The 19,534-nt window shown below is 56.1% G+C and overlaps 7 protein-coding genes across 7 annotated transcripts; 3 read left to right on the forward strand and 4 right to left on the reverse strand.

Annotated features, from left to right (window-relative positions):
* Window positions 1-127: 127 nt before the first annotated feature.
* TIF32 (eukaryotic translation initiation factor 3 subunit A) lies at window positions 128-3,560 on the reverse strand (the record flags this gene model as incomplete). Its single annotated transcript, XM_049374373.1, has 4 exons — window positions 128-767; window positions 816-3,187; window positions 3,239-3,467; window positions 3,523-3,560. The coding sequence occupies 4 exons, from the start codon at window positions 3,558-3,560 to the stop codon at window positions 128-130; spliced, it is 3,279 nt and encodes a 1,092-aa protein (XP_049235364.1).
* A 740-nt stretch (window positions 3,561-4,300) lies between these two features.
* GNG1 (Guanine nucleotide-binding protein subunit gamma) lies at window positions 4,301-4,705 on the forward strand (the record flags this gene model as incomplete). Its single annotated transcript, XM_049374374.1, has 3 exons — window positions 4,301-4,470; window positions 4,531-4,591; window positions 4,643-4,705. The coding sequence occupies 3 exons, from the start codon at window positions 4,301-4,303 to the stop codon at window positions 4,703-4,705; spliced, it is 294 nt and encodes a 97-aa protein (XP_049235365.1).
* Window positions 4,706-6,043: 1,338 nt separating this feature from the next.
* Window positions 6,044-8,155, forward strand: J4E87_002740 (uncharacterized protein; the record flags this gene model as incomplete). Its single annotated transcript, XM_049374375.1, has 3 exons — window positions 6,044-6,562; window positions 6,610-7,609; window positions 7,659-8,155. The coding sequence occupies 3 exons, from the start codon at window positions 6,044-6,046 to the stop codon at window positions 8,153-8,155; spliced, it is 2,016 nt and encodes a 671-aa protein (XP_049235366.1).
* Window positions 8,156-8,980: 825 nt separating this feature from the next.
* Window positions 8,981-13,776, reverse strand: J4E87_002741 (uncharacterized protein; the record flags this gene model as incomplete). The annotated part of the gene is made up of 3 exons (XM_049374376.1): window positions 8,981-11,513; window positions 11,560-11,858; window positions 11,908-13,776. The coding sequence occupies 3 exons, from the start codon at window positions 13,774-13,776 to the stop codon at window positions 8,981-8,983; spliced, it is 4,701 nt and encodes a 1,566-aa protein (XP_049235367.1).
* A 468-nt stretch (window positions 13,777-14,244) lies between these two features.
* On the forward strand, window positions 14,245-16,172 carry J4E87_002742 (uncharacterized protein; the record flags this gene model as incomplete). The annotated part of the gene is made up of 11 exons (XM_049374377.1): window positions 14,245-14,263; window positions 14,361-14,443; window positions 14,495-14,511; window positions 14,570-14,581; window positions 14,629-14,726; window positions 14,777-14,793; window positions 14,844-14,929; window positions 15,313-15,419; window positions 15,475-15,552; window positions 15,693-15,919; window positions 15,990-16,172. 11 exons carry the CDS (start codon window positions 14,245-14,247, stop codon window positions 16,170-16,172), a joined length of 927 nt encoding a protein of 308 aa, XP_049235368.1.
* A 264-nt stretch (window positions 16,173-16,436) lies between these two features.
* Window positions 16,437-17,737, reverse strand: J4E87_002743 (uncharacterized protein; the record flags this gene model as incomplete). Its single annotated transcript, XM_049374378.1, has 3 exons — window positions 16,437-17,010; window positions 17,076-17,207; window positions 17,331-17,737. The coding sequence occupies 3 exons, from the start codon at window positions 17,735-17,737 to the stop codon at window positions 16,437-16,439; spliced, it is 1,113 nt and encodes a 370-aa protein (XP_049235369.1).
* A 455-nt stretch (window positions 17,738-18,192) lies between these two features.
* On the reverse strand, window positions 18,193-19,393 carry J4E87_002744 (uncharacterized protein; the record flags this gene model as incomplete). The annotated part of the gene is made up of 2 exons (XM_049374379.1): window positions 18,193-19,156; window positions 19,209-19,393. 2 exons carry the CDS (start codon window positions 19,391-19,393, stop codon window positions 18,193-18,195), a joined length of 1,149 nt encoding a protein of 382 aa, XP_049235370.1.
* Between the last annotated feature and the right edge of the window lie 141 nt (window positions 19,394-19,534).

Raw genomic sequence — 19,534 nt, forward strand, 5'->3', positions numbered from 1 at the left:
GCCCAGCTCTAAGAAGAAGCACAAACTCCCCTACGCTATCATGTCCTTCCTATACCCGCAGTTGATCATGTCGTCAATCGTAGGAAGCGTAGAGAGGAAACGAACGCCTTGCTTTTAATGTCGTACTCTACTGCCTGTCCCTCAAATGACGAGGGACGTACTTCCCACCAGCCGGTGCTTGCGCAGGAGGCCTAGACTCACGCTCGCCGTCACCCTCACGGGCTGGTGCACTGCTGCGGACACCAGGGGCGACATAGCCACCGGCGTTGGCAGGCGATGCCTTCCTGTCCGAACCCCATCGGTCTCCTCCGCGAGCAGCCTCGAATCGGCCACCAGTAACAGGAGACTCGGTGCGCTCAGGACGCTCGGCACGGGCAGGAGGCGCGCGACCGCTGCCGCTAGCCTCACGCTCGCGCCATCCACCCCCAGGAGCGCCTCCCTGGCGGAGTGCTGGTGGGACGTACCCGCTCCTCTTGGGGGCTTCGGTCTCAGGAGCTGGTGAAGCAGCTGCCGGTGCGGGCGCTGGAGATGAGCTGGCAGGGGGAGGAGTTTGTCCCGCGGCCTTCATGGCCTCACGCTCTCGCCAGCTGGGCTTGCCGCCAGGGAGGGCGATCTTTGGTGGGCCAGAAGCCGAAGAAGACTCCGCAGCTGGCTCGCGAGAGAACGTTCGGTCCGGAACAGCACGGGCGGCACCGGCACCAGCTTTCCGCTTGGCCATGGCCTCTTCCTCGCGCTGAGCTTGAAGACGCGCTTGCTCCATAGCGGCACTGCAAATTGTTAGTGTATGGTTGTGGAGATCCACGGGTACTACTGACGCTCGCTCTTCCTCCCTCTGTGCCTTAATCTCCGCCAATCTCGCGCGCTTCTCCTCATCAGCTTTGGCCTTGGCCTCCGCTTCCTCCCGCTCGCGCTCTTCCTCCTCTCGCTGGCGACGTTCGGCCTCCTCGCGTTCCTTCTTCTCCCTAGCGATACGCTCCTTGACCTCCTTGACACGTGCGGCCTTCTTGCTCTCGAGCTCCTTCTGTGCAATCTTCTGTCGCTTCTCGAACTCAGCCTTGCGTTGTTCCTTGACGGTCTTGACGAAGGTCTGGTATGGGGAAACCAGCCTTGACAGACGATGCTTGAGTTCGACGTCTGCCTTGTGCCTCTCTTCTGACTCTTTCAGTTCCTCAGCCTTGGCCTTCTCATATGCTGCGAGATCTTCTTCCTGCTGCTTCTCGTAGTCAGTCTTGAGATGCTTAATCTCTTCCTTGCGGTAGGCTCGCTCCAAATGATCGATACGCTTGCCGGCAATGCGGAGTTGCTCGCCGAGCTGGCTCTTCTCCCTCTCAAGAGCTTGAAGCTTCAAGAAGCGTATTCTCTGGGAATCGAGATCGTCAAGATCCTCAGGAAGCTCAATGTCGACCTTGGTAGTCGCCTTGAGCTCTTTGATTTGCTTCTCCATCTCCTCACGTTGGATGCGCTTCTGTTCAGCTTTGATGCGCTGTTCAGCACGTTGCTTCTGCTCTTCGGCCAGGCGTCGAGCTTCCTCATCCTTGATCTGTTGTTGGCGAATGAGCCTCTTGGTCTGCTCTTCATTCTCCTTGGCCTGTTGAGCCTTGAGCGCAGCCTCCTTCTTTTGGGAGATAATGTCGCGGCGGGTGAGTATCTCTTGATGCTCCTTCTCGGCGCCTTCCTTGGCTCGTGCAAGAGCGGCCTCCTTATTGCGCTGCCGTTCCGAGTTGAACGAAGGATCGACGTATTGGCAAGTGACAAAGAGTGATTTAGCGAGACGAGTGAGCTGAGATCGGACAATCTCAGCTGGGGTGCTCTGCAGACGCTGAACAGAGCGAGACTCAGTTTCGGCTGATCCGGCACCTGAACCGGGGTGCATAGCTTTAGCCGAGGAGAAGACGTCAGAATCGAAGGTGAGCACACCAGTAGCATGGTCGGTGCGGATGGCAAGGTCTCCCTTCTTGCATCCGTTCATGATAAACTTCTCAATGGTACCGGCGCTGACGTGGAACGGCTCAGGGAACTGGGCGAGGCCAAGCACGAACTTGATCTCAACAGAATCGTAGACTTGAGACAGTTGCTGGAACAGGCGGGTAAGGATGACCTGCTGGAGCGGGCCAACGTACTTTTCCATTCCCTCATCAGCACCAATCTGAGACAAGATTGGGGAGATCTTCTTGCAAATGGAGAGGGGATGGAAATCGACCTCGAGGATATTGTAAAGATCGCGAATTTCAGGGCGGGCACGCTTGAGCAGACCCTTGCTGAGAGCATCCTTGAAGAGAATGGCACGGGTGGGAGCCTGGGACATGCCGAGTAAGTTGGTGAGGCGTGAATTCTTGTTCTTCCTTGCCTCGTCAACGTCAACGAGAGCACCGCGGGAGCGGGAAGTGCTGATGACAGGGATGGCGAGAGCAGAGAGGAGTACAAAAGAAGCAGCCTTGGTCATGTCGGCTTCCGTGACAGCAGGGTTATCCTTCTTGGGGCTCTGGCCAGATGCAACGGCTGCAGCGGACTGGCGAAGGAGGTTGTAGTATCGACTGTAGGCGGCAGCGTGGAAGAGGTAGTTCTCGCTGACCAAGAAGATGCGAGTAAGCTTCTCGAAGTAGTTGGCCATCATGATGTTCTTGGCTGGGCGCTTGCTCAAGCTGAGCAGTGTGTGGATGTCCTCGACGCTGCGGAAGGCCTCCTGCCACAGCTCAAGCTCAACGGCCACGTTCAGCTGCTGGAAGCGGGTGTCTAGATGGCGCTGTAGGGTGTCTGGATCAGACAGGTTGATAGCGTGCATCTGAGAGGAGAACTTGGCGGCATTCTGCAAATGGTTGCGGAGCAGCTCACAGAGACGACGGAACTCGGTCTTGCGGGCGTACTTGGAGCAGAACTGGAAGGCCTGGTGGGCGGTCGACTGGTACATGAGCTCGAGGCGGGCGTTGTTCTTGAAGATGTCCAGGACGGTTCGGTAGGTCTCCCACAGGAACTTGAGCCATGGTGTTACAATGGCACGGTCGGTGCGGTCGCGCGATTGCTCGCCAGAGACGGTGGAGAGGAGGATCGACTCGGGCGTCTCGGTGGCCTCTAGATCGTCGACGTTCTTGTCGTCAGAGGGCTCGAGCGAGGACTGAACCTCGTCTGCCTTGGCCTGGGCCTCGGTGACCTTTTGCTCGGCGAGTTCGATGAAGCGCTTGAAGACAGTCTATGGCGGGTTAGTGCCAGCCGACGACAACGCCTTGGGCGGGTGTCCTACCTCGATGGTGCCAACGTTGGTGTTCTGGGCGGTGTTCTTGTACTGGTAGAGACCGTCCTTGGCCAGCTTGCCCTTGCGTAGGTCGACACAGAGCTCGACAAAGAGGATCATGACAGGCTCGAGCGAGGCGATGGGGCTGTTGCGGGTGCGCTTCGAGGTGACATGTTCGTGGAGTAGCTGGAGGGCAGCCTGCTGCTGCTCGACTCCGATGAGTTCTTGGGCACGTTTCCTGGAGCGTGTCAGTGGTGGTGCGGCCTAGAGGGCTTGTTCGAGGCGGGGCGCACAGTGTGTTCTCCGGCTTGGAGTGCGGTGGAGGCGCCATGCTGGGCAAGTTGAGGTCGCGGATCCAACTGCACGAGTCGGATGGGCTTTGTAGCAGGCAGGCGACGCAGCGGAGGGCTTGGGGTTGAGATATGGGTGGGCGGGTCTCACACGGCGACGGAGTCAGGTCTGCAAAATGGTTGTGGTAGGCCTTAGTAAGCGAGCGGGCGAGGTATTCCCAGGCGCCGGCAGGTTCGCGCCCGACTCCCCGCAGATGCACGCGGCTGCCAGACGTCGGAGGCGCGCTGGGGCGTCTGAGTGAATCACGGCTACGGTGCGGTCGCAGGCAGTCACTCTGTCGCATGCAACGCGCACCTCGAGTCACGGGATTCCTCTTGGGTCGACGACACGATGGCGAGAGATTGGCTGTGGCGGCGGGCGAGGACAAAGCGCTCGTTAAACCCAATATGGCGCTATACCGCAAGCGTTGGGGCCCGACGAACAGACCCATCAAGGGGAGGGCCCTCATCTTCCAACCACCTCTCCTGGTTCCCGTGCTTCACCTGTCGCCCATCTCAGCAACTCGTCGTCAACGCCCTCGCAGCAGCCTTGCTCTCGCGCTGATACTCGGCGGCAGGCTCACCCGGCTGGCCGTCCTTCGCTCCTTACTCTCCCTTCACCAGCTCACCCTGTCCGCGCCGCACGCCCGACACGCCCAAGTCACGTCGCACCACGACGCACCCCCCATAATACCATCAACCCCAACGCCCCTCGCACCCCCATAATACTCACACGCGCCCCATGCCCGTCATGATGGCTCAAGCACCCTACGAGATACGGACGGGCGGCGACGGCAAGAGCAAGAAGCAGAGCATGGCCGAGCTCAAGCTGCGACGTCTGACCGAACTCAACCAGCGCCTGCGCGAGGACCTCGAGCGCCGCAGGATACCCGTATCGGAAGCCGCGTTAGAGTACGTTTAGGACCAAGTCGCCGTGCCCCGACGAACAAGACGGCTAACAGGCACCCGCAGTCTCATTGCATTCACGGATAAAGAACCCAAAGATTGGATGGTACCGTCACGATGGGGAACGGTCAGTACTCGCGCCCAAGCTGTTCGGCTCACTCGACTAACGCACGCCCAGATTGACAAGCGCGACGACCCCTACGCGCCACAACAGAGCAACGGCTGCTGCATCGTAATGTAAACGACGAAGAAGATGCAGGTGGTCATGTCCTTTACCGGCGTTCTGCGGGGCCCTTTTACGGCAGAGCCTGTTTTCTTTTACCCTTTAGGAGGAAGTTGATTAATACCCAAGGACCCGGAGTGGCCCAGTCTCGCGCAGTCGTCCTGGGAGCGAGGCCACCAGACGGGCCATGTACTTTTCAGCAATGTGTAAATTACTCGGATGCGGAGCTCGCTGCAGTTGATGTTTGCAGCGCAGCGGGGATTTCTGCATTTTCTTTTGGTCGGTCACGGCGGCTTTTTAGGTTCTACAATCACGAGACAAAAGCACTCTCATAATTCACTGTCGTCGTCTTTGACATTCCCACATGTGACCAGTGCTTGTCATAGCCAGCCTCGACATGTCGCCGTAGAAACGAGGCCATCTGGACAGGCGGGAACTTGCTGGAAGGGGTAGGTGGCTACATGCTAGGGCAAACGAGATTAACAAGGCGCATCGACATGGCGCGCTCCACCGGCAAACAACCGTAGTCAGTCGCGCTACAGCCCAATCAGCCTGCCGTATAACAAACATGGCTTCGCCCAACCAGACGCCTTCACGTGCAGCTGCAGGACGAGGCAGCGCAGCCATGTCCAATGCACCATGCACTGGCATGGGACGCAAGTCAACAAGGAACGAATGCAAAGGGCAGCTGTCCTCGCCTACGCCTCCCCCGGTGGAGTGCGGGACCGGCACTATTGGCCGACTAGTCTTGTATGCAATCCATGGCTGCAGCTTCGCAGACCCTGAAGCGCGGCCCAGCAGTCGAATCAAGTGAATGACGAGGGCATTGCGCAGTAGCTGTTCTCTTGTCTATGTATGTGTGTGGTGTGCATCCCACGCGCGCGAGTCAAGTCATCTGTGAGCCGCTGGTCAACACCATGCACCCAACTCGACGACCGGGCCAAGGCTGAATGTCATGTGGGCTAGTTGCTGGGTGCTGGCACGGCACCTGATAATAGGCTGAGGACGCGAGGCCAGGTTTTGCAAGCCGCAGTGGGCTATAGCCCGCGCTGCATTCGACGTGCGCGGGCGAACTGCCCCCCCAGCCCAGTCTTATCAAATCACCGTGGGGGCCTACCACCCGGCCTCTTCTCGTGCAGTGCCTCGTCCTGACCCCGACGACACTCTCTTCAGTATCCGCTGGAGAGAGCGACGCCCGAGTCGCAGCCCGCTGCACCCTCGCCAGACGCGAACTTGAGCCGACGCACATGCGAAGCAGACGCAGCAACCCGGTCCCAATCCCGCGCAGCCCCACCCGCCCATCTTCGCAACGCCAATTTTCTCTCTCCCCTCCGCCCAGGGTCCCGCGCCGACGACATGAACAGCTCGACTGCGCAGTCGTGGAGTGCTGCCGAGCACTTCCAAATGGACCCGCCCGCTGAAGACTTTGCCGGCGCTGAATTCATCGACTTCGACAATCTTGACCTGCACTTCAGCATCGATGGGTACAATCACGAAGGACCCGCCTCTAATGGGAGCCAACTCGCCGATCTGACCGAGTCGCTCAATGTCCACCATCTCCAGGGCCAGTTTCCCCCGCAACTTCCCCAGGACCACCATCATGGCCCCAACGCCAGACAGCACGCCCAGAATCTGCCTGGCCATGGCTTGTCCCAGTCAGCCAACACTTTCTTCGACTATGGCATGGCCCAGTACAGCCAGGCTGGCACCCCGTCTTTCACCCAGGCCCAGGACCAGATTTACCGCCCACACCAGGGTGTTCCGCCCACGCCAAATAGCATAGAAATGCATGGCGACCCCCATCGCTATCTCCAACAATCAGATCACCACCAGTCGCTGTTCGACCAGAGATACCATATGCGCAAGGACGATGCGGTATGTTGGACTCGGACACTACCACAGAATCCCACTGACCCGTATAGACTTTCACCCCACTAGTTTCGCCTGCCGTGACGCCCCACGATGCGCGCTTCCAGATTCCCGACTTCACAATGCCCGGAGCCTACTTCAGCCCTCTTACATCCCCTGCCTTGAATGCCCAGAGCCAACAGCATGTGCACCACCAGTCGCAGCACACAACATCCGGGAGCTCGACAGGCCACTCGCCCATCGATGTGGATATGGACATGCTAGGGGAACCTGCCCTGGTGCCACAGGAACAAGGACGCAGGAGTCTACGGAGTACCAACAAAAGGAATGCGCCGCGCACAAACGGCAACGGCCGTGTACGACAGTCCCCTATCGTTAAACCTAACAGGCGGAAAGCAACTGTGTCCTCTCTCATTCCACCCAAGGAGGTGACCGAACTCATGCAGGATGCGCGACTGACACGCCCGTCTGCCAACGGTCTGGATGTGCCAAGGACTCGTGAAAGCTCAGAAACCGATTCTATATCTCCTGAGCCTATGCTGTCGGAGATGCGACCGCCGCCGAAGCCTACTTCTTCAACAGCTTCCCCTGCCATGATGGCCCAGCGCAGCAGCCAGAACGGCACTCCGGCCACTCCTGCATCTCTCATGCGGATACAACCTTCGCCCGATGTCAGTGGCTCCCAAGAAGCACCACCAATGCTGGAGGATCTCACCCTACCAGAGGCATCACTAGACAGACCAGGGCTATCAAGAATCGATACAGCTATCCGGAATGGTGATGGTGACGCCTCTCGTATGTCTGCGCGGAAGACACCCAAGTTGAATCCTCTGAGCACGCCAGGCGCCTCCATGTCGGCCAGACCTAGTCCGATGCTGGACGCCATGTCTACCCCAACGAGTCCAGCCTTCTCTATAACTAATGGCAAGAAGGACCCAAAACTGGCGCGCAACCCCAAGAAGAGGAACAGCGTTAGCTCGAGTCTTGTCAGCCCTGCATTGAGGCCCAAGATCTCACCAAGCATAAAGCCTTTACTACCCGACGGCGGAAGTGGTAAGTACCCCTCAGTATCTGATTTGCTGTCTAATCTAATTTGCAACAGGGGTAACTGACAACACCCACGCCCTTCTCCTAGCATCCAAGTCAAACTACCAGAACATACTTGATGGCACCACCGTCCCCGGAGTCGTCTACCCCACATCACTTTCCACTAACCTCACTTCAAAACGCACATCTCACAAGATCGCCGAGCAAGGCCGCCGAAATCGCATAAATATGGCCCTCCAAGAAATGCAGGCTCTTCTCCCTTCACCGCAGCTTGGTGCTATTCCAGACGCCAAAAGCCCCGATACAAACGCCCAAAACTCCAACAACTCCAAAGCGGCAAAAGTTGAAAGCGCCATCGAATACATCAAGCAGCTGAAACAGGAGGTATCAGAGCGGGACGACTTGATCAGCCGAAAGGACCAAGAGATGGATGCACTGAAAAAAGAGCTCGCTGCGCTGAAGGGGAAAGGATCAGAGGTTTTGACTCCCGGGGCAGCAGCCCAGCTCAAGGCTGAGCCCTCTTCCAGCCCCAACACTGAGAACGAGACTTGACGAGGCACGGTGATGATACGAGTTATCCATCTACCTGATATTGCTCGGCTGAGCATTTGGTAACATCTGCACGCTACGTACGCATCCTGCTTTCTGCACTGCATCAGAAACGACGTAGTCGCCACATGGCAACGTCAGTTCGACGTTTCCATACTGTCGTGACCGTGTTCAGCAACACTCGAGACGGGGCCCATGTTCCACCTTACCGTACATGCTACATTAATTTGGTGGTTATCGGATTCGCGTTGAACTCAAGGGAAAACGTCTAGTCTGGACAAGACGACGTTTGTGACTTGTTCACATGTTAATACCCAAGATCCATACCTTGTGTGTGTTACAATGGCATGCAAATGTTTGTCTGGAAGCAGACAGGATTGTTAGCATACCAATTCATGTGAAAGCATCATGTACTGGTACAACCAGATGTATCAAATATTTGAACCCAATCAATATGTGTGGTGCATCTTAGAAAAACAAAAAACATCAATGCTTCAAGTCTTTCCAACCTCAACGCCCTACTGTATGGCTGCCACAGCAATGCGAATGGCCAAAAAAAAATACCCTATATAGTCCCTTAACGCTATATGCAGATGAAAACCGTCCCGCAAAAAACTCCGGTGTAATGCAATGTCATGAGCAGATCATAGCAGTAACCCGGGAAAACGCCTCGCTTCATGCTCTAGAACTGAAAGGTGAAGGTAGTGTGAAGTCCAACAACATAAGAGACAAAAAGCGAACGTGAGAAAACGACATGAACGAAACGAAGGTGTTCTATCCCACGAGAGAACTTGAACATAGAATAAAAGTGGCATGATACTTGTGTACTTACACCTTCCGCGCACCAAAGAGACTTAAGTTGATTGCAGTCTCATTTCCATTCGGGTTACCAGAAGATTCGGCTAGAATTTCCCACCTAGGCTGTACAAAAGGATAGTGCCGTATCTCCCGGTCTTGCCTCATTTGAAGCTTGCCCGGCGCCTGCGCAATCATCTGGCTCTGGCTACTAGATTGGCCTTGACCCGCTGCAGGAGTAGGACGCTGCGAGTAGACGGGCGATGGTTGCATGGCGCGCTGTTGCATTTGCTGCATCTGTTGCATTTGCGACATTTGCTGCAGTGGAGAGGGTGAGGCCTGGCCTGACGGGGTTCTTTGGAGTTGTGCGGGCAGCATCTTGTTCTGCGGGTGCTGGTGGTACTGCTGCTGCGCACGTATCTGTTGAGCCTGTTGAGCCGCTTGCATTTGCTGTTGTCTTTGTTGTTGCTGTTGGAAATAGCGTTGTTGCGGTGTTGCAGAGCCACTCGCAGGTACCTGCGGGCTCTGGTACGGTGATGGCTGATTCTGAAGGGGCGTTGGTGTCGGTGGTTGCGACGATGCCTGGACCAGAGGGGTGTTGACGGGCTTGGCCAGAACAAGCCAGCCGTCGACGGGAGCCGTTACTCCCAGGATGAAGACACAACGCGCATCGCTTGCAAGCCTTGCTCCTTCCAACCGAGTAACGTGGAACCGAACGTCATCCGTTATGTAATCGGCCAAGAACACAGTGACATCAAAGACATGTTCGGTAATCGTAGGATATAGTTCCAAAGACGGATGCATGAGCAAGGCAGCCATGGCACTCATCAAAGCGGTCTGATGTGGATGTGTAGCCTCGGCCAACATGTCCGGTGCATGAGATACTACCAGACGAAGTAGGGCGTTCAACCAAACATAAATCTCTAGAACAGAGAGTCTGTTGTCTTCAAGAGCTTGACTTATGCCTTTGAACCTCTCGACCAAGGCTTGGAGAAGCGCAATCTGTTCCGTAGATGTCGCGCGCTTGTTGGAAGTCAGATCGATGACAGTGAGATATTTTTGTACTACTGCGGGCGAGACCTTCTCTGGTTCCTCTACTTTGACGGTGGATGTCATACACAAAAAGCTAGAGGCATTCAAGATCTCGCGTTCAGCGTGCTGTCGTATTTGGTCGGTGAGAGCAGCGTCCAAGCTCGCAAGTAGCCCTAGTCCTGAAGGTTGATCCTCTTCCACTGCTGTCTTGATGGCACTCAAGAGGGAAGCAGAAAGTACCTCACCGGAGCCTCCCAGCGCGGTTGCACTAGATGAGAACAGCTGCTCGATAGTCGCTTGGCAGATTGGTAAAGACAACTCGCTAGTAAGTGCAAAAACTGCAAGTACCTGCTGTTCGGGGCTCTTGTCGGGCAACCGTAAGTGACCTTTGGGGTCAAGTAGGCTGTCCAACGACGGCTTGAGCAAATGACTCGAGGCATCCCTGTTCAACTTTGACAAGCATCCTGGATCGCCGGCAATGCGATGTTTCAGAACATGCAGCATGGGCTTACTGCGTAGGAACTCTGAGACTTGTCCCTGAGCCTTCTGAGAAGTAATGGTTGAAGCAAGCCCAATCACCTCACTAACACATTGCGTAAAGCACCCTTCGGTTTCCAAGCAGAGCTTTCGTTGCTCCAAGCGGTATCGATATGCATCTTGCGGCGAACAAGACTGAACTAGAGCGTCAGACGGCAGAGTGATCATCATGCCTTTAAGAGCAGTTTGGAGGCCACCTTCAGAAGGATTGGTCTTGAATTTTGCGATGCAAGTTCTGAGTGAATCAAGGAAGGACGCCAAAGGAATACAGCCTGAACCAACAAGTGTAGGCAAGGCTACCCGTAGGGTATCAGTCCTTTGAGCCATCAAGCTCAGAAGCAGCCATTCATTCACGACCATGTCGAAGGTCGGCTCATCGAAGCAGCGCAGCCGATGGAACCATGCATGGTGATTGTTCAAGTGGAAAGAGCCCTTGGCTAGATGTTCCTCTAGGTTGCTGACGATCTTCCTCAGTACTCGTCCCATCATCTGTTGATCCATGCTGGTACCACTCGAAAGTATGCGTTCAATCTCGTCATTGGAAGACGATCCTGTTTGCATGACCTCACCCATGTTGTCGGAGGCTGGTGAACAGGCTACAAGAGAGTTCCTTTGGTTCAGTTGGCTCAAATCATAGTTGAGGAGCTGGGGGAGTTGGCCATCAGCTTGTGCTGTACGAGCTAGACTGGCAAGACTAAGCAGTAATTCGCGATCCGGGAGTCGGACAGTTCGTAGAGCGGCATATCTTGTGGCAATTCTAGCAAACAGTGGGTCAAAGGCACCTATTGCACGAAAGGTTCTGGCGTGGTAGTTGATCGTGTCCGCAGCAGAAGCAAGAACACTGGAGTCCAAGGATGTAGTTGCGACGCCGACAATGTCCGCAAGGATAGCAAGGTCTCCGAATCGCTCAAGGTACGATCTTACAGTGTGAAAGTCCCAGGGCGTTAGAAGAGAGACCGCGGCGGTTTCTTCGACTGAGGAGTCCTTCGTGGGTATGCTGTATAATGTAAGCGAAGTCATGGTTAATTTACGAGAATACTTACTGCGCGCTAACCTCGGCATACTGAGCGACGTGTTGACGCAACCAAATGCCCAGTTCGAGCTTGATCGTCGAACTGAGCTTGTCTAGCTCTTCGTCGTTGAGCTTATTTGTGGTACTGTAGATGCCAAACAAGGTAGGTAAGGTCTGAGATATCATGTGCTCAGCGTAGCCAAGAGCTCGTTGTTCCAATTCGGCGGAGTGTAAGGTTCCACGGAGGAGTGTGCTCCGCAATGTACGGATTTGGTCCGGTAGCCCACTGAGGGGTATCTCGGTGATCAAACGCAACGGCCAGGACTGCGGCTATCGAATAGTTAGAACCAACAGATGGAACTTGTGGGGCATGACTTACTGAAGACAGATCTGTATTGTGACCTGTAGATCCCGTAGCAATAAGCCACTGAAGGTAGCGCCCAGTAGCGAAAGTCTTTGAACGGACCAGTTCAGCAACGATTTTGAAGAGTATATTTGAATCGCCGGTAGCAACCCACGTCATGTCGCGGAGGTGTGAAACTATGCCGTCATATACGTCCGCGCCGAGGTGGTTCCATCGACGAAGTAATCGCGTCGCCAGATAGATCCTGTGTGCTCCTGCTCGGTAATAAGTACATGCCCACTGGAGGAGAACACCGATCAAGCGTGGAGCGTCGGCGATTATCTCCATGCAGTCACAGGACAAGTCCTCAATACGCACTGGCTTGCTGTAGTCTACCGAGTCCAGTACCCGATAGACGCGGCCAGCCGGTGTCTGTGAGGCCGAAGGAACTTTCTTCGGCGATCGCAGGAGCCTAGCGTTCCTCAGCTCGAGCCTCCGGATCGCTTGCATGACATGTGCATGATTCTTCCTTTCAGCGAGATTCCGCAAGAGGGGACAATATCTGGCCCACGCAGTCGGAAGCAGCAGGCAAGCAGGTCGTGTGGCGAGCAAGCGGACAATGGTGTTTTCAAGGTATTGCAAAACGGCGATATAAGGTCGCAGATCCTCAAGTCGATAGATTTTGTCGAGCTGGGTGAGCAATGACTCGGCGAGACGTTTGCCGCGGCGTCGACAGCAGGTTACAGCGGTCCAGTAGTGTGATATGGAAACGACCAGCAGCCAGATAAATAGGCGTTCCGAGGGACAGGTATCCAAGCCATTGACTATCCAGTCGAGAAAGTGGTCGTCGTCGAGCAGATGCTCTTTGTAGAGATGGGTCGCAAGCTGGAGGGCGTAGGTGATGCGGGGTTTCCAATCACCCTGGCCAATGGTACTGATGACGCCGTCTATGAATTGCTCGACCGAACTGGTCCAGCCTCTGCCCCATGTCACGGTACCGGCCTGGCCCTTTCTTTTATGCGCACGCAGCTCGTTGATACCTACGCATTTGGCCAGCCACAGGGCTCTCGGCAGAGGAATGTGCTTGTTCAGACATTGTTCGAGCAGCACTTTGCCAGTGAGGCCGTGCGGTATGGTGCGGCTGAGGCGGCGAAGGCCAATGGTTGGGTTGGCCAAGTCGTGCAGCCACTGCTCGCGGGTCGAGTCTCGCAGGGTCAATCGCGGCGGGGGCTTGAAGGTGTTTGGGGTTTGGAGGCGGCCCGTCTGCTGTCGCTTCTCCAGCACGGCGACGAACAGGGTCGACAGGGTGCTGAGGCCCGACTTGTTCTTGAGGTTGTTGATGAGCGAGGGGCGTGCGGTATTGGACTCGTTCATGATCTGGGGCTTGTTGCTGACGCCTGCCTTGACTAGCGCCTCGGACAGGTTGTCCTCGGGGTTGTTGCCGGTCCATGGAAACAGATCGGCAGCCTTCCCACCGGGAAAATGGACGGGTGGAACGACGACTTCGGGCCCACCGGGTTTGGGCGCGTCTTTGACTCCGGTGCCGCCGGGCAGTATGCGACGCTGGTGCGAAGCGTCTCTCAGGTGCAGGGAGCCCGGGCGTGGGGGCTGGGGCAGGTTGGCGGCCGGCTGGTAGGGAAAGGAGTGCAGGGGCAGCTCGGTGCCGTGGGTCGGGATGGTGGTGTAGAAGAGCGGCGGGCGTCCTCGCGGGGGCGGCCTCGCGGCATCGTGGAGGGCAGTGTGTGCCGGTGGACGGTCGTCCTCTAGGGCCGGGTCGATGCAGTCCGGCTGAAGGAGGGTGTGGGCGGGCTTCGAGGGCCGGCGCTGCACCTGGGACCGAGGAGGCAGGGCGCTGCCACGAGTCTGTAGAGATTCGTGAATCCCCGGGCCAGGTCGAGAAGTCATCGCACACACAGCGGCTTCATCGTTGTATCAGGCGCATGCAGTGGGTGGGCCAAGGGAGCGAGCGACGAGGGCTGCGAGGTCAGGAACCGCGTCGATGGGGCGGCGGCATGTGCGAGCCTCACACGCGGGCAGCAAAGGAGGGACGGCGGTGCGGCTCGGATGGGGCTGATGGACAGAGCGAGGCGTGTCGAGGGAGCGACGGTTGACGTGATGTCTGAGGTTATCTTGGATTGCGAACAGCGGAGTCGATCACCCGGTAATACGATAGAGCGAGCAGGGATCCACGCTACGACGCACTACGACGGGGGCCAGCGCCATGCCGGCCCAGCAAGACACACAGCCGCCGCTCACGCCGCCCAGTCCGAGTGCTGCACCCTATCCTCCACCACCCATCTCCACCCGCCCACACACCTGCCTACACCTGCCCGACACCTGACCGCCAGCTCCACGATGGCCTCCAGAAAAGACATGCGCCGCGCCGACCTGAGTACGTGATGCCGCACCGCGCCCTCATAGGGGTTCCACGGCTCGACCCGTCCATCCCAACGCCATTGATCACGTGTCTAACCCACCTCCTCCTGCAGTCGTGCCCTATGCCGAGCCAGAGAAGGCCAAGGACGACAACGACATGTCGAGCACGCTCTCGAGCACACTGCCCATGGCTGCTGTAAGTGCTGCTCTCCCAATCCCATGTTGCACGGCTGATATCGTGTCCCAGATCTTCACGCGGAACAAGTAGGCAACACCCAGATGCGCGCAAAACTCCATGACTGACATCACGCGTGCTGCACAGGATGATCGGCTGGTAGGCTTCCCCATCTTGTGCCACGTTCCCTAATTGACTCGACGCAGGGTTGCTGTAGTATTCGCTATCCAGTCGTGGCTTGCTGAGACCCCCGAGCAGAAGAAGACGTCGACTACACCCGCCTACTTCCAGGTTGGCATGTCTGGTATGTGCCGATTCCCGTTGTGCTTGCTCAGACAGCTAACCAGATCACAGCCATGTCGCTCCTCGTTGTAAGTTCGGCCCTGGCTCCGACAGATCTCGTGTTGATGCTGTACCACAGACCTACTCGTCAATATTCCTCCCCCCACCACCTATCAGGCCGGGCCAAGCATCTGGCACGGAGGCGTTTGCTGCTGCGCCGCCGTCGTAGGCCGCCGTAGGAGAGGTTGGTGCGTAGCCGGTACTCAGGTAGCAACGGTACCGTGTAATTGTATAATTCGACGTCCTCGCCGAGCAAGCGACAATACATGTCAGCTCGCTCGTAATACCCATATCACTTGCACGCCCCATGTGTCCCATGCTACCCTCGTCTTGTCTCATTCGCACCTCCAGCCTCGCATCCGGTACCGAGCCCTGAACGGCAAGCATCACCCTTTTGGCGCGCACAGACCACGGCGGGGCTCGCCTTCCTCTCCCGCCGCATTCCCCACCTCTTTCTCTCAGCCTGCTCTACGCTACAAACCTTGGAACCCTCACTTGCACCCTCCCGACTTGTCACCACCCCAAAACCACCCCAACTCCACTCCCAGCCCACCCAAGAAATCGCCGCTACCCAAAGCATCCATACCCAACTACCCCCCACCTACACGCGCGCTCACCGACTGTCGTATGTCCATCGAGAACCTCAAGACCTTCGGTAAGTCGTGACCCTCGAGGCGCATACCAGGCAGCTACTGACACGATATTCATAGACCCGTTCGCGGAAGCGGATGAAGATACCGGCCAGGTCAAGCAGACTCAGCAGGACTACATTCATATTCGTATCCAACGTAGGTCCCTCACCGCCCTTGCCCACTGATGCAAAAACCTCACCACGCACCCAACCCATTCGCACACCTCGCTCCTGCCCATAACGGCCCGCATCTGCCATACGCTATTCTTTAGCCGCACCAGGCTAACACGACATTAGAGCGCAATGGCCGCAAGACCTTGACGACTGTCCAAGGTCTCCCCAAGAAATTTGACCAGAAGAAGATCCTCAAGGTGATCAAAAAGAAGTTTGCCTGCAATGGCACCATTGTAAGCGACGCCGAGATGGGCGAAGTCGTCCAACTCCAGGGCGATCAGCGCAAAGACGTCCAGGACTTCTTGACCGACAAGAAGGAGGGACTTGGTCTCGATGCGAAGACGATCAAGGTGAGTCACAGCCCGGCACGATTTAGCATCGAGTCACAGTCTAATCAGAAATCAGGTCCACGGTTTCTAGTCGTCCATGACTACTACCTTGTGCCTCCTCGATATGCCAGCTGCCCTCGTCCGTGGCACGGCTAAAGCGGCACAGCTTTTTGTAAGCTTGCGTCATACGCCTCTATACCAGGATGAAGAGAGGGGCGGAGTACGAGGCTGGTTCGAGCACATGCGCGGCAGTGGAATGCTGGGCGCCGAATGAATGCGTGTACCTGGATTATCGTTATTGCTACTGGCAAGAGCTCAAATGACATGACCACCTTCCTCTACACAGTGGACTTTTTTCATGTAGCATGCTCCACGTGATGTCCGGTTCAGAGTGGAGCGCATATCTGCAGCTTCAGAGCTGGGTTTCCAGATCATACATGGCTACGTCTGAAGTTTCTAGGCACAATTACATGCCCTCATGATGTCCATCACATGTACAAATATTGTTACAACGTGTCTATCCCCAGAGCTACCAACACTATACAGCACCACCAGCCTGTACGTTCAGCATCTGCGACCAATACAGCTCTTCTCTCGCAAGCACACTCGGCGTGGACGCCTCGGTGAAGCCCCAGACCTTCCAGTCCTCCTCCGTACCCTTGATGACTCTCTTCTGCAACACCAGATACTCGACTACAGTCTTCTTAACTCCATTATCGATAAACGCCTCGTCACTCTTGGCGACCGGCTTCTCCGTCTCCACTTCATCCTCGGATTTTTGCCTCTGTTGACGTGCCTTTTCCGCTCGTTGGCGCGCAGCATCTGGGACCCAGGGTAGCCGAGCAGCAGATATGGGAGACTTGGAAATTTTGGGCGATGTCGGCGTAGACCGTTCGACGGATTGAACGGATACGAGGCGTACAACGACTTGTCTGTACGCTGTGTCTGGTGTCTGCTCGCCCAAGGGCGACGCGCGGTGGCTCATTACGCGCGCGGATTTGAATTCGTGCAGGTTCCATTTCAGGGTCGTCTTGCCGCGGGCGGCGATTCGTTGCTTAAGTTTCTTTACGAGGGGTGGTAGGCATACTTGCTTGAGGGGCGTTACGTTGCCTCTGTTGGTTGGTTTGTGTTAGTGTGTTTGCAAAGTATGTCATATGAATTTTCGGGAGAGACGTACGAGGCGAAGCTTCTGTAGATGTGCTGGTAGTATCTCTTGGCTAGGACTTTGTATTGTGTGTTATGGAAGAGGTCGACGGGTAGATATTTTGTCCAGCCGGACTTCTGGATGCAATCGCGGTAGTAGTATCGTCTAAGGGTTTAGGTTAGTCCTATACGCTTTCAACTTTAATTTCGGATGTGTTGTCCTTCTTCTTCTTCTGCTTCTCCCCTCATGTCCCAGGCCCGGTCCTAACCCGAAGAAAGTCCAACTTACGAGTAGAGACCTGTTGCCTTTTGCTTGACAATCTCCCAGTAATATCTCAGGACCCCTCCGAGGCCGGGCGATTCATTGTACACGTCCAAGAATGGCGCCCTCACGATAGTATTTTGCAGCAGACCAATGTCCTCCGCCATGGCATCTGTGTTGGTTTGCGCTTGCTCAAAGTTGACATTTGGTGAGGGCGAAATTTGGGATCGGGCTGCAGCTATGGCTTGCGCTTTATCTTGTCCGAGTTGTCTGTGCTTTGCTGGGTGTGACGGGGTGCTGGAGAAGGCGCGGCGGGAGGATGGGTGGGTTATGGTGGGTTGGGCGGCGTGCAGGAGGGTTTGGTGGCGGAGGAAGAGACATTGTCGTTGCAGCGCCGGTATCCGTATGCTCCGGAGTGGCATTTGTGAGGACATTGCGGGGGGCTGGCTTATGCTCGGGGCGAGCGTTGGGCGTTCGCGATGAGGATGCTTAATATGTCAAAGTCGATCAATGTTCGGGCGCGAAGTTCGCGCTAGTGAGGTACATGTGCGATTGGTCGGGTCGCACCGTGCCCTGCTGAACTTGCACACTCACAAGCAAGTTACAAATTACAAGGACCAATGCAGAGAGTACTAGATGGTTTTCTGGTCAGGAATACTGTTCAAGTGCACTTGGTCGAGTGGAAGCCGAATTCCGTTCTTTATGCGCAAATCTCATGTCGTCATATATTCTTCCATCTTTCTAACATAATACAAGTACATGCTCGGCAGGAGCAGAGTGGTGATACAAGACGCCGTGTATGCGTCGCAAAATCCCAACTTTTCATAACGCCGTTTGTATGCATCCAGTCCTATACATGTTTACACCACCTCTATACCGGCGTTGGTAATCACATGTTACTGCTCTCTCCGAGGAACTTGAGCACACCTTCATATGTTCCAAACATGATGGCGGCACTAGGTACCACACGGAACATGTGAGGAACCAGACCGCCGTAGAGTGCTGCCATACCCTCTTCCTTCCATATTAGTCGAAAACACTGAACGAGGCCAGTGTACTTCTGTCGGCCATCTTCCATTGGTGCTTGCCGCAGACGCGTTCGCACAACCTCATGGGGATATGTGATGAGCGCTGCGACAAATTTGGCAGATCCAGCGGCAGTCAGCTTGCCAGTCCATGCTACAGTCTGGTCCCACACGGTTGGCGGTCTGCCACTAGCAATGACGCGCTCTTCTCTCCGTGCTAATGACAGCTTCATTTGCTCGTAAAGCATCCACTGTAATGTGCTCTCGGTAACGCCCAAGTAGCTTGCAGTCAATCCGCGATATAAGCCACGGACACCCTCCTTCCGTATGGTCTGCATGGTGCAGTCGAATGCGTTCTTGTATTGCCGCCCGCGGCCATCCGAGTGTGTGTTTTTGTCCAGTTGCAGTCGTGTCTTGACCAGCCAGATGGGATTCGTAGCGGTCCCAGTCACGATACCAGCCGCTGCTGCACTACACAGATGTACCCATGCTGCCTCTTGACCATTGTTGAAATGTGTGCTGATCAGACGCTTGCCGTTTCCGTATGCAAAGAAGTTGATTGCGCGTGCGGGGACTACTCCGATGAGATTTGGTCCCAGTCCTTTGAAGAGAGCTCGCCACCCCTCTGCCTTTGGGACCTGCCATAATATCTCTCCAGTTTCCCGTATGTGCAGTAGCGAGCTGCGGCCGAAGGACATGGTCTCGATGGGGGGCAGGCCGCGGGCGGTGCGCATTGCGGCAAGATGCTGCTGGTAGAAGGTGGATTGCAGCCGAGTCTTGAGGACATCGAGCGGGGCTGTCAAGGTTGCTGAGGCCATGCCACCCAGGCTGTGACAATGTTAGTCCTCAAGGCGTGGTCCAGTGTGAACTGTAGTCTTACCCTCCGGCGACAAAATGCGCCCACGACTTTCCAGACTTGACATCTTGTTTAGCTACCGGTGTCCCATCTGGCTGTTTTGGAGGGGTGACTTCTCCCAGCTCTCGCGACGAAGGGGGCAGTGGTTGCAGCGGCTGGGTTGTGGCGTCTCGGAGGCCTCGAGGTCTGGGTGCTTCTTGCAGTGGCATCGAGGCAGGGGAGGCGCGTGGCGATTGGTGGCGGCGTGGGTTGAGGAAGGCGCACGCAAAGTCAAGGGTCGGAGGTTCGGGGCGTCGGCTGCTGTGGTATCATGAGGGGAAGTCGTCGCGCCGGGCAGTGGAGGGTGGTGG

The sequence above is a fragment of the Alternaria ethzedia genome, assembly GCF_023757985.1.
Source record: "Alternaria ethzedia strain BMP 0044 chromosome Unknown scaffold_5, whole genome shotgun sequence".
Lineage (NCBI taxonomy): Eukaryota > Fungi > Ascomycota > Dothideomycetes > Pleosporales > Pleosporaceae > Alternaria > Alternaria ethzedia.